We start from the raw sequence: 12,664 nt of genomic DNA, 5'->3' as shown, positions 1-12,664 counted from the left end.
ACTGTGTTTGGCCTTAAAGTCTCTTTTTACTAAACATCAAATGTGAAGTTACTGCTCCTCTGAATTTCAGTCCAAACACCCAGTAATGTGGATGCCAGTTTTCTTCAACTCCCTAGTGCCTCGAAGTATCTCCCTACACACACTCCACAGTTTTACATCTGATATCTTATTTGTAAATTCCTTATGGCTTGTTTGCACAATATATACCACTGCAACTGTTCCAAATTCTACAATACCGCAAAAAGTATATCCTCAGTCTCCAGTGTGTCCCAAAAGTCACTGACACCAGTTTGATGTAGCTGTAGCTTGTGTTAATCCATACATTTTTGGTATAGAACAGGAACTAATAATACTCAAATATTTTCAGGAAACAAGACTCTTCACTCTGCTTATCTTGGAATAGCCTTAACTGGTGACTTATCATATAAGTTTTGGTACTAGCCTTTTTTTCCTTTCTCCTCTTTTTTTAAAATAAATAAATAAATAAATAAATAAAATAAGAACCAGAACTTAGAATCAGTTGCCAGCTGAAGGTTGAAAACACTTCACTTGTCATTCTCACCTCAGCTATCTAAATTCCTATAGTTAAATGTAATTGGACAAGGTTTGCTCAAAGTATTCAGGAACACTTGAAATTAATGCTTGAAGCCTTGCTAAATAAAAGCATGTGAGGAAAACAGTGTTGTTTGAAATCTTGCAGAATTCTAGTAAGATACCAGCTTATCCTAAAAAGGGGAATCTAAACATTACAAAACTATTCTCCTTCAGCCATGAGAGAGGGGAAAAAAGGGCACAAATGTAGGTTTCTGAACATCCAAAAAACGTATCATTAACAATGTACCTATAGAAGAGTTACATATGGGGTATTACATGCAGTTTAAATGGTACTGGTCAAACATTTGCAGGGTCAAGACTTGTTTGTTTTCAAAATGGTCAATAATTTTCTTATTTTAAAGTGTTATTTATTGATTACTAAGCTCCATAAAGCATCATTCTAATCCACTGATGATTCAGTAGTCTGTTCAAAACAGAGAAAGAGAAGAAAAATCTGAAATCAAAATTTATAACTAATAGGTCCTGAATGCTACTGAGTGGGTAGCATTCCTTTAATTTATCAATGTTCAAATATTGTTAAAGCTGTGTTCTTAAAAACATTTAAGAACTTAGTTTTATTTGTGCATGGGCCTACTGAAGGCCCATCTTAAAGGATAAGAAATTCCTCAATATCATTATTTAAATTCCTAAATGAAGACTTTCAACAAGTCTAGAAAATTATTAATTTACCATACATATTTATATATATTTACAGCTTATTATGATAGGCGTGGAGCACCTGCCCCATGAAGAAAGACAGAGAGATGGGAATGTTCAGCCTGGAGAAGAAAAGGCTCCGAGAAGACCTTGTTGTGGCCTTTCAATAATTAAAGGGGGCTTATAAAAAAGGTGGAGAGGGACTTTTTACTCAGGCAGATAATGATAGGACGAAGGAGAATAGTTTTAAACTAAAGGTGGAAAGATACTAGAAGGCACCACACTCAAGAGTGTGGTGAGGCCCTGGCACAGGCTGCCCAGAGAAGCTGTGGGTGCCCCATCCCTGGAGGTGCTCAAGGCCAGGCTGGATGGGGCTTTGGGCAACCTGGTCTGGTGGGAGGTGTCCCTGCCCATGGCAGGGGGGTGGAACTGGGTGGTCCTTAAGGTCCCTTCCAACCCAAAACATTCTGTGGTGCTATGATTATCATCACATATTATGTAGATAAATTGGCAATTCATGCTTGAAAAGAAGATATGATGAAAAGTATTACTGTAAAAACTCACTGTACACTAAATTTAAGAGGTTTGGGGGTGGGAGAAATTGGGGTGGTGCAGGGGCAGAATTTGTGGCATACTTTCCAACAGCTTACATATCCAACCACTAGAGAGCAGCTTGACATTTAAGTAAACCCTTTTCTCTATCTCAGAATAAAATATGCATTACATAAAATAAGCCAATTGTTTCTCCAGAATATATGCAGAATATCAACTTATATATGGTCTTATGACCTATATTCCCTTCCATGCAACCAGATGGATAATTTTAGCTCCTTGGAATATGGGCCCTTACATCCTGTCAAAGGAATGACAGATGCTGGTAAACTTGGCTGGAATCCACTGTTAATCATTTTTACTGGACTTAAAACAATCCTCTCTCTCTCCTCATGCAAACTAAACTCTTGAATATTTTTTTTCGCCTGCATCAGGTGAAAAGGTCTACAAAATAAAAAGAATCAGTTTCTCTAATTTTAACCAACAAGACAATGTTCGTTTCAGCAGGTTGACCCTCTGCTACCTCCCTCCAGTTACTAAATTTTATAGAAACCAAACAAAATGTTATTTCAGGAGCCTCACTCCCTCCCCCAATAACAGTAATAAAAGAACACCATCACCACAACAACAAAAAAAACTCATGAAGTCAAAACCACCACACATATTGTTTCCTAAAAACTACAGGACGGAAATTAAAAGAGTGATTAATTCAGTAACAGACTTGGAAGAGTCATAGCAAAGGTAAGACTATTAATCTGTAACCCATACTGTTGTGTATAACAACAGGCAAGAACATATGAAGTAAATATTCATCACAAGGCTTCATGTTGTGTACCTGTTTTTGTCAGTGCTATGTCTTATACTTAAAAAAAGAAATGCCATTATAAACCCATGAAAGTTCTGTCAAAGCAGTTTCCAATAAATGCCTGTTCTTTAAACAAGTTCCGTTAAGTAAATACTGATTTATTTTTTTCTTTTTTTTTTTTACTTCAAAACACTTCAGCAGTCTGGTTTATAGACTATGCACCCCCATTAAAAAGTTACTTTTTAAGAACTAACAAATATCTGAAACCATTATTTTAGAAGAAAGAAGCATATAGTGAATTATTAAAATTTCCACATTATCATATTTGCCAGCTGCCATATATGATCATATCTGCATTTTTCATAATTTAAGTGTTAATCATATCCCTGAGAATATGAAGTAGAGAATTACATACACGTTTGAATTCATAAAAAAAATCTTAGACTGCTAAGTAAGAGCTACTTTAAAATGCTTCAAGGCCAGAACAAAAGAAACATGCACACAAAAAACAGACTGCTAAGATATGTTAGATAAGATGCATAGCCTAGAACCCAACAGCAGCTATTCCATATCCCTCTAGCAGGAAACAAAAATTAAGGTTTACATAAAAAGCATGAAAGAAAGTATGGACAGATACAAAGGGAGAGACGGTGAATCAATTTCCTTTCAGTCAAGGTGACTACATTACTATAGTACCTGAAAGGATTTCAACCATGCATTAAACATCATTTCTAAATTGTCAAATATAGACAATACAAGAAAGCTAAAAACAAATTGTGTAAGTGGTGCATTGAAGTTCTGTTTCTTGCACTCAAACATTGCTCATTTTTTTTCCCCTTTCCATTGTTTCATGTAAGATTTGATATATACATCCAGGAGAATGGAAGATGAGAGAGTGTACCTTTAATTAGGACTGGAACATGGTGATGTTTGTGACAGTCTTGTTGGACATAGGATCCACCATGTTTCAGCACAATACTATGAAAGCCTTAAAATATTTTATGTTCTATGTGATTCAAACTAGACCATAAGAACAGGTGTGGCAGTTGTGTAGATCTCTTTGAAAACAAGAACAAAAGACCCTTTCAATCACTAGGATTTATGCAACTTAAACATAACCATACCCAATCCTCCAAATACTTTGATACCCAGAGAAAAAAAAAGCATAGTTAAAATTAATTTTTTCATCCATCCCTAAATAAATTTCTTTACCTATCAGCAATATTGAAATGCTTGGCATAATAATCACAAACATATGAATTAAATTCTTTCAAAAGAAATTAAAAAAAAAAAATCCATCTAGCTGCCTAATCAGAATGCATTTTGGCTGCTTTACTCACTTCCCCTCCAAGGAAACACGATCAGGCTAATGATATCCGGCCCAATGTTTAGTGATTTTATAGTTGGTTTAGCTGGACAGCATAGCAGCATACACTCTTACAGTGTCTACCTAGATTCTTTGAAGATATGTAATTGTTTAGCTCTACATATCAGCTCAAATTTTTGATAGTATTTAAAGTACATGAAGAATCCTGTTCATCATGTCTAGTTATATCAAAACCTCCTGTGATTTCCTGAAATGAACAAGATTTTTAAGTGTTCTCATCTCACAGCAATAAATATTCATTCAACAATCTGTCAAATATCCAACTTCAAAAGACAACTGGCTTGGAGGCAAATGTATGTTAATTACGGATTTTGAATTCCTCAGCAACTGAAGCTGCAGGCCTGTACTTTTAAATAGATTTTACTGATTTTCTTCTCCTTGTTCTTGAAGTGAAGAAATAGGGGGTAAAGGCAGAAGAGAAAGATCAAGAAGGGTAAGGGAATATTTTAATATAATATGAATATAATGCTAATAACAGCAATAAAAATTACCTGGCCTAAAAGAGCTGGCCTTGTACTTCAGATGGTCAAGAGGACATTTAATGTATTCTAAAGTAACTGGACTAAGCTGGCAAGTATGATGTAAAATCAAGAGGGACTTCTTTCTTCAGGGGAAAGCTCATTTATGGACTACCATTTGTTTCTCAGATATTCAACACAAACATCCTTTTTTAGTAGAAGTACAGAAGTATATTTACACTGGCAATTAAAAGCAGTTCAAAACATATTGTTTAACTTATTCCATACCCAGATGACAGAAAGGTAGAAAATTTAAAAAAAGTTATTTTACCTTTTCTAGCTTTTTAGCCTCAATATGTCGCAGCACCTGTTCCCTCCAGTCATGAGGGACTTTACTTTTTCCTGTAGGGTCTAATAAAGAGTGTTCCGAGTTAACCCTTGAATTTGATCTCTTTGAAGGGCTAGTCCGTGAGTAATTAAAGTCACTAACTGACATAGTTCTTTCTGGTATTTCATTCACTGATGGCCGAGCGCTCTGTGGTCGGGGTACATTTGGACCATCAATGCTGTATGTCCTGGCAGAAAGAGGTCTCTGTTGCCCTGACATTATTGGTGGAGCTCTTCCCATTGAATGCAAATCTCTGTATGTTAAATAATCCCCTTCAGGAATCTGGGCCCGCCTTGAAGGTCCAGTATCACCAACATTTATAGAAGCTGTGGAAGAAACACTACTCTGTCTTTGAAGAGTGTGTCTGGTTGCTCCAGGGAGCAGTCTATCATTTGGTGGAACAGCCCACATATCTACATGTCTCCCAGACATCCGTTGATGAGTGTTATATGCAGCACTGGCTCGGACGTTGTTATGATTAGAGAAATTCATATTGGCAGAATGCTTTACATAGCTGGGGGTTTCTGTGCTGTCAGACCTCAGCAGACGTGAAGGAGGTAAGCTGCTTTGTTCGACTTGGGTGTTTTGTTTCTGGGACCACAAAGTGTCTTTTGCTGTTGCACTGCTGCTGTACTGAATATTATACTGGGGAGCGCAAAACATCTGTGCACCACCTGTCGCTGATCCTCTTACTACATTAGCACCTTCAGGATTGTGATTTGAGTCAAACTTGAATGCAGCTTTTGTAGAAGATACTAAATCAGATGATGATGACGACCCAGGAAAAACTTGCAAAGGCTGATCATACAGAAGAGTAGCAGATTTACTTCGGACTATGTTTTTCCCATCTGTACTACCAGATGCAGATTTTACTACTGAGTTTGCCTGGGAAGATCCATTGTCATTGACAATATCATAGATTTTAAGACCACCAGGGTCCATACTGGTGATGCTGTGAGACTTCATCACAGGGCCACTTCTCTGTGGTGACAAGTCTTCAGTGCTCCGTGAAATAGACAACTCAGCAGAAGAATCACCATCAGCTCTAGTGCTTCTCATTAGTTCTTCTTTATTGGGAGACTGTACTGCTTCCTCAGGATGTCCATTTACTTTATTTATAGGATATTTATTTCCATTTTCCAACTGCTCACCTTCTTCTCTTACGATATTGTTCAAAAAGCCCTTTACTGGCGCTGTTTCCTGTGGTTTTAACCTTTCTACAGGAACTGGCACTGCCTCTTCACTAACTAGTTTATTGATATTCATGTTTATTTGGTCTAACTTGTGAGACTCTTCTGTAGGAGTGCTTAGATCAACACTTTTTCCTATCAGGCCTATTCTTTCTTCAAGGCTTAGTTCATATTCGGACAGATTGGTAACCTTCTCTTGCACATTTATTTTTTCTTCTACTGTAATGCTTAATTCACCTCCATTTTGCAAAAGATTATTCAAATTTTCATCTTCTCGCCTGTAAGAAAAGACAGCTCTTAGAAGAAATACCTGAAGGACCAATATATTCCTTCAAGAAATTTTAGAAAAATTAATCATAACGTGCACCACAGTCATGCTGTGTACACAATAGAGGACAAAGACCAACATACAAACAAATTTATTATTTGCTACCTTACCATCATGAAAATACATTACACAGAGGGCTTAACTTCAGCAGCTTGGCTTTCTGTCATCTATTACATGACCGTGTTATGGTTACTTAAAATGAACAGGAATGATTATGGATAGCTTAAAATGTCAAAAAGTATGAAGTGAAAATAATTTAATTTAAAAAAAATATTTCCAAGTTCCATCACAATTCTGGACAGAAATCTTGTTTTCATTAGCGCTTTCTTTTTTAAAGGCACGTTTTAATTAAACCCACAGAAAGTAGTAAGTTTCAACTCCTTTCATTAAAATTTTCTAAAAGCTACTTAATAATTATGTTAGTAATCACATGGATCTTCAACATTACAAAATAAAACCAGAGTTTTTAAAATGATATACTGTAAGTATATCCATTTGCAGGGATAACACAAATTAAGAATGAAATTATTATACCTTATTATAAGAAGAAATGAAACCACATCTTGTATACTAGAATTGGTCTTTGAATTTGTACTAAGTTTTGTGTGTTTTTTTTTAAAGCACCATTTCATTAGTCAACATTATTTTAAAACATTACAATTTAGATTATTTAATGAATGATTAATGAATTAAAGGAATGGAAATTGCATATGAAAGATTAAGTAACATTTTGCTATTACGCTTGCTCAGTTGTACACAGTATTCTACAAACCTGATCTTGGATAAAACAGCAGCATGTGTTTCTTTGTCTGGAGAGCAGAGAGAAATATCTTGGCTACTATCGGTATTTAAGGAAACAGAATCTGACATTCGAGAAGGAGAGGAACAGTTGCTGTTATTTTGATTGCTATTATGTGTAGCTTCATCTGATAAGGAATCAGCATCTTTTGAATCATCTGAAACAACAACAACAAAAAGCCAGTTATAGATACATACAATTGTTTAATAGCGAGAGTGTTCATGTTAAGGTGTTTAAAAATCATGTTTTTCTTAGGAACACATTACTGGAAACTAAACTATGAGCTATCACCTTCACAAACTTGTTTTTTGTTGTTTATTTGTTTTTTTGTTTTTAACAAATTCACAGAGGACTGCTTGCAATAGTTCCTATTTTTCCAAGGTATTTGGTTCAATGCAAATAGCCCTTACCTGTTAATGAAATTTAAATTGTTGCTTTATTCCAAGTTTCCTTGGCATAATCTAGTGTTACCTTACATAAAATTTCCGAAACTTATCCACCAAATGATGTTTCTGTTTTTGCAGTGACTCCAAAGTTTTCAGTTGTGTGAGCCTATTAGACACTATGAAACCAAAGTACACCGCTTGACATGCAGAACCTTGAAAGCACGCAGTTTTTGTTTTTGAACATTATATCATTGTTAAACAGCTATTTATTACAACAAACAGTCTGGAAAGAACTGGATCACTAGAAATGCATATAGTTTTATGGATGTAAAACATACGAAAGAAGAATATTCTTCTGAGCAATTGGAACTCAATGCATTCCCATGCTTCACAGATCACCTAGGAGTGATCAGTTATTTATACCTTTCCACACTTATTCTTGCATAATGTATGCAAACTTACACACCAGATCCATATAAAAATCATTGATCTGCAGGACTTCAAGCCAGCCATGATTTTGACATGAGTAAACAAGTGCACAAATCAATACATTTAAATTTTTGCTTCATGAGACAGTTACAGCAACCAAAAGCATAAATTTTGTGAATCTAATTTCTAGTTTCAGAGATAAGAAATTTTTTGACTTACTAACTTTAGCCAGGCATAGAAGTCCAGCAACAACACTGATAAACATTTTTTTTTCCTCTTTTTTTTTTTTTTCACCTCTTCTGAGGTAATCCTCAGAAGACTCTTCCAGCTACCTCAGTGCTCTTTTCATTCATCCTCAAAATCTTTCCCTCTTACATATAGTAGCCAGAAGAGCCTTTTTTTCCTGGTCTAGAACATCACATGAAGCAAAATACAATCTGCTCTTTGACTTAATTTCATTTTCTCTGGATCTTAGGTCATTCCTTACTCTCAAGAAAACAGTTATCCAGACTGAAATTATCTTCCAGAGAAGTAATATAAAACTTAGCTAACAAAAACAATTACTATTCTTATTTCCTCTCTCCCCAGATCAAAGAGTAAAGTGAGTGGAGAAAGAGTTGACACAAGAGAAGTTTATTCTTAAACCTTAGGAAGAGTGCACGACTTCTTTGAGAAATTTAAACAAGCTCACAAAACCTGAGAGAGGGAGGAAATATGGAATGTTTCCAAGGTAAATACCATTTTCTGCAATCCTCTTTCAACAGATTGAGAGTGTGTTCAAGCTAACAGTCCCCCAAGCCAGAAAATAGTCCTTTTTCCCTCTGCTTTTAAACTGATGACAAAACAAACAAACAAACAACAAAAAAAAAATCAAGAGGTCAGTACAGCTTTCTCTACTATACACCTAAGCATAAGATTCTACAGAATTCTTTTCTGTTTTCATTGCTTAAATAGGGAATTGATCATCTTTCTTTTAACACACAAATTAATTCTCCTAATTTAACTAGAAAAACTAGGAATTTTGAGTCAAGGAACTATGAGAACTATTTGCTTTTTAGAGCATCTCACCTTTTTTGCTGTTGCTAAGAGCTACCACTTTTGGTTGATTTATGGAGGTTTCAATCAGTGGTGGTCGCATTTCTGCCATTTTCATCTCTTCATCAGAGGACAGTTCTTCTGACTCCTGTTAAAGGAAAAACAGCTTTATGTTGTGCATTTAACATAAGAGGTTAAAGGTTAAGTAAATGCTATCTAAACTGTCACACACTGAACAATAAAGAGGAAGATGAGCAACATCACATAGGTATAACATAGCAACTGTTTAGTGCATTTTGTAGTGCATGTCAACTGATTTTAATAACTTTTTTTCCACTGAATTTTCCTCTAAAGCAGCAGTATATACAGACTTGCTTTGTCAGTGATGAACTCTGTGGAAATGCTAATCAAACCAGTAGGTAACTTCAGTTGCAAGACCCTGCTCAGAGCAAGCAGATGAAACATTTTTCCCCCTCTGGAAGAACCTCTGATTGAGTTTAAGTCAGAAAAGAAAGAGTCATGATATCATCATTCCATGACATGGTAATAGACACTACCATGAAGTGGCACACACAAACTTTAAGTTTCCAGCAACAGATAAGGAAGTATCTGTGCTATTGTGTTACAACTTTTTTTTTTTTTTTTTTTTGTTCCCCACTGCTGGTGGAAATAGTAACAAATTATTCCTTTTCTCTCTGCAGCTGCTTTCAAGGTGTTGTAATACTGCTAATGCCTAACCACTCCCTTGCTTCCTGCCCCAGGAACTTCACATTTTTTAGACTAAAGGACATCAATACTTTCCAATTCCCTTAGAAATTCTCTAGATCTTCAGTAACTAATGCTTTTTATTGCTCTCTTTGGACTCTGTAACTGCTTGACACCTTCATTGAATTTCAGTACTTAAAACTGCACACGCTGCTCTAGCTGAGGTCTTAAATGTACTACAGAATTTACCTGTTCGCTCCTGATAAGACACATCAATGTTTGCTTCTACTCTTTTTCCAGCTGCCTACAATGTTGACTGCCTTTAAGTTACCGCTGAACCAGCAAACGCCCCAGACTGATGATCTGGGTATCAGTTCAGCAGAAAACTGCTCAAACTACATGATTTAGGAACAGAGAGTTATGCTGTGAGAAAAGATTGATTTTAGTTTGCATAGACTAATTTAGGGAAGGAGAGGGAAAAGGAAGTGTAGTTTGTTTTTTTACACTGTGTGTGAATTACAAATGGAAGAGAAGTTATTCAACTTCAAGAACAATTGACGCTGAATAGATTTAGGCTAGAAATCACTAGTTCCTAACCATAAGATGGAGTTCAGTGCACTATATGAAATAGATTAACTAACACAGCTGCCTGCAACAGGAGCCAAGCAACAGATTCAGTATCCTACTGCCAGGTTTTCAGAAATATTTTGAAGGGAAAAAAAGCCTTCCCTAACGTGAACATTTCTCTCTAGTAAGCATGCTTCCTCTTACAAATGCTACAAAACATGTCACAGATTGCAAAACAAGTCTGTTAATGTTAATTTTTTCTTAAAAGTTTCAGAACATTTAGTGTGTAGAACCTTCTAGAGTACCACTACCCCCGTGATACCAACAACCTGGTGAGTTCTTTGGACTGCAGTACAGGAGAATAAACCTGAGTGAGAAGTAGCAATCACAGTGTGACAGCCTTCATTAAATAAGTAAGTAAATAAAACTCAAATCTGCTCCTCTGCAATCAGAACAGACATACTCATCACTGCCTCCATCACATTGCCCGTCAGCTTTGGGTGTGACATATAACAAGTGCAAATTAATGTTGAAATGAAAAACTTGTATGCGTGTAAGGTTTAGATATCTGGATTGAGCTGTAACAAAACTACTAGCAGGTTTGTCCTTGCACTAAGAATTGAGTATCCCTGACTACATACTGCTACTGCATTTCCTTAACTGACACACAGCCAATTCAAAGACATGCTTCCACCATTAGACAACTAATACAATTTTCAGAAATTATGTTTTTAAAATAAAAAATAAAATACAATGTTTTCAGAAAGCAGGTAACAGCAGAAACACGTCAAGGGGGAAAAGACACAGCAAAAGGCACAACTGCTTGTCACAAAGCCTCTTCAATGTATGATATATGCATGCTCCACTGCTTGCAAAACACAGACAAAAATAATCTGCTTGTGAAACTATGAAAAGAAGCGTTTCATGGGTTGTGACTGGCAACTAACTGGCAAGTTCCAAATTTTATCATGTCTGAAACATATTCTAAATTAAAAAAAAAAATAGATGGTTGTTTCTCTACAAAGAGTTCAGAAGGTAAAGTGTCTGACCTTTACAAGATGTAAATACAAACCAAGTCATTCACGACAGCTTACTACTAAATATAGATGAATACATATTCTTAAACACACCTTCCACTTTGTATTTGAAATGAACAGGTAGTCACTTGGATATATAAGTTTTTGATTGTTCACACTGCTAAGACATTTTGGCACTTCAGTGACAATTACTCTTATTTACTTAAGTACTGAAAGTCAAGTAAAAAAAAAAGAAGGAAAAATCCTATTTGGGTCTTTCCACAGCTTGATACTTACAGTTTTAATCCAGTTTGCTTTATTTTTCTTCAAATGCATACATCTTTCAATACGAACTTTTTACTAGCTATATCAACTTGTACTTCATATAGTGTGAAGTAAAAACAATATTACATTACCAACCCATTTGTACATACAGCACTTATGGATGGCAATTTTCTGCTTTTGTCAACATGAATTTTTGTCTTTCATAGTAGCTAGTTCAATGCAACACCAGCACAATTCTTTGACTGTTACGATGTTCATCACAATGCCATACCTCAAGCGTGTCCTCATGGTTGACAATTGTTTTTGTGTTCTGCAAGGTTTTAACAAGTGCAGCCATCTGTGAATTTACAGTGCAGTGCTCAGCTTCTGGTTCAGTAGGCTTCTGCACAGAGCTTCCGGCTGAATATTGCTTTCTCTCATCAGCTTTGTTCTTTATTGGAACAATTTCTGAAGTCTACAGGATTAAGAACATTTGTAGAAAAAACATCCTGAAAGGTTTTTCAGTATCACATGATATTAAGACTTAGCATTGAATATTTTAGGAAACTATAAAATGGAAAATCTGACCTTTGAAATTATCAAGTACAAAATACACAAGGTAGAGAGAAATCTCTGTAGATTACTAAATTATAGGCTCCACTGATTGTTTTTACTCCCCTCACTGCTGGGGTCAATTCATACCATTATACTTCCAGTTAAAGAAACCAAAAAAAGGCCAAGAATATGTACAATATCAAATCAGCAGCAAACAGATGCCAAACAGTTCTACCACTTTTGCACACAACATCACCCTGTTAGCCACTTGTGTGCCAACTTGCTGCCTTCCCAACTTATTGTATTAAACCTTCAGTCATAAGGCCAGCAGTAAGATTTTTAGAGATAATCCCGATTTTCCTTTTGAAGTTTCATAGATAAAGGAGAATCAGGTAACAACAAAGATGCCATCCTCCAGAAACTGGATTCAACAGCTTGGTAGCACATCTGTATTTTGTATTTCCTGAGAATCAAGCCATCTTCCTTGTTCTTAAAGGAAAATTACTGCTACAAAACACACATTTATTACAAACTTCTTAAGATGATTAA

General features: G+C 35.7%; 1 protein-coding gene across 2 annotated transcripts in view; it reads right to left on the bottom strand.

The window, feature by feature from the left end:
* ERBIN (erbb2 interacting protein) overlaps positions 1-12,664 on the bottom strand; it is a 77,687-nt gene that overhangs the window by 10,433 nt on the left and 54,590 nt on the right. For both annotated transcript variants that reach the window (XM_032205314.1, XM_032205315.1), the window contains exons 17-20: positions 11,853-12,035; positions 9,042-9,156; positions 7,132-7,315; positions 4,785-6,309 (exon numbers count right to left, since the gene is read on the bottom strand). In XM_032205314.1, coding sequence (XP_032061205.1) covers positions 4,785-6,309; positions 7,132-7,315; positions 9,042-9,156; positions 11,853-12,035 — 2,007 coding nt within the window. The remainder of the gene's footprint in view (positions 1-4,784; positions 6,310-7,131; positions 7,316-9,041; positions 9,157-11,852; positions 12,036-12,664) is intronic.

The sequence above is a fragment of the Aythya fuligula genome, chromosome Z (assembly GCF_009819795.1).
Source record: "Aythya fuligula isolate bAytFul2 chromosome Z, bAytFul2.pri, whole genome shotgun sequence".
Taxonomy (NCBI): domain Eukaryota; kingdom Metazoa; phylum Chordata; class Aves; order Anseriformes; family Anatidae; genus Aythya; species Aythya fuligula.
This window is presented reverse-complemented; position numbering and strand designations above follow the sequence as displayed.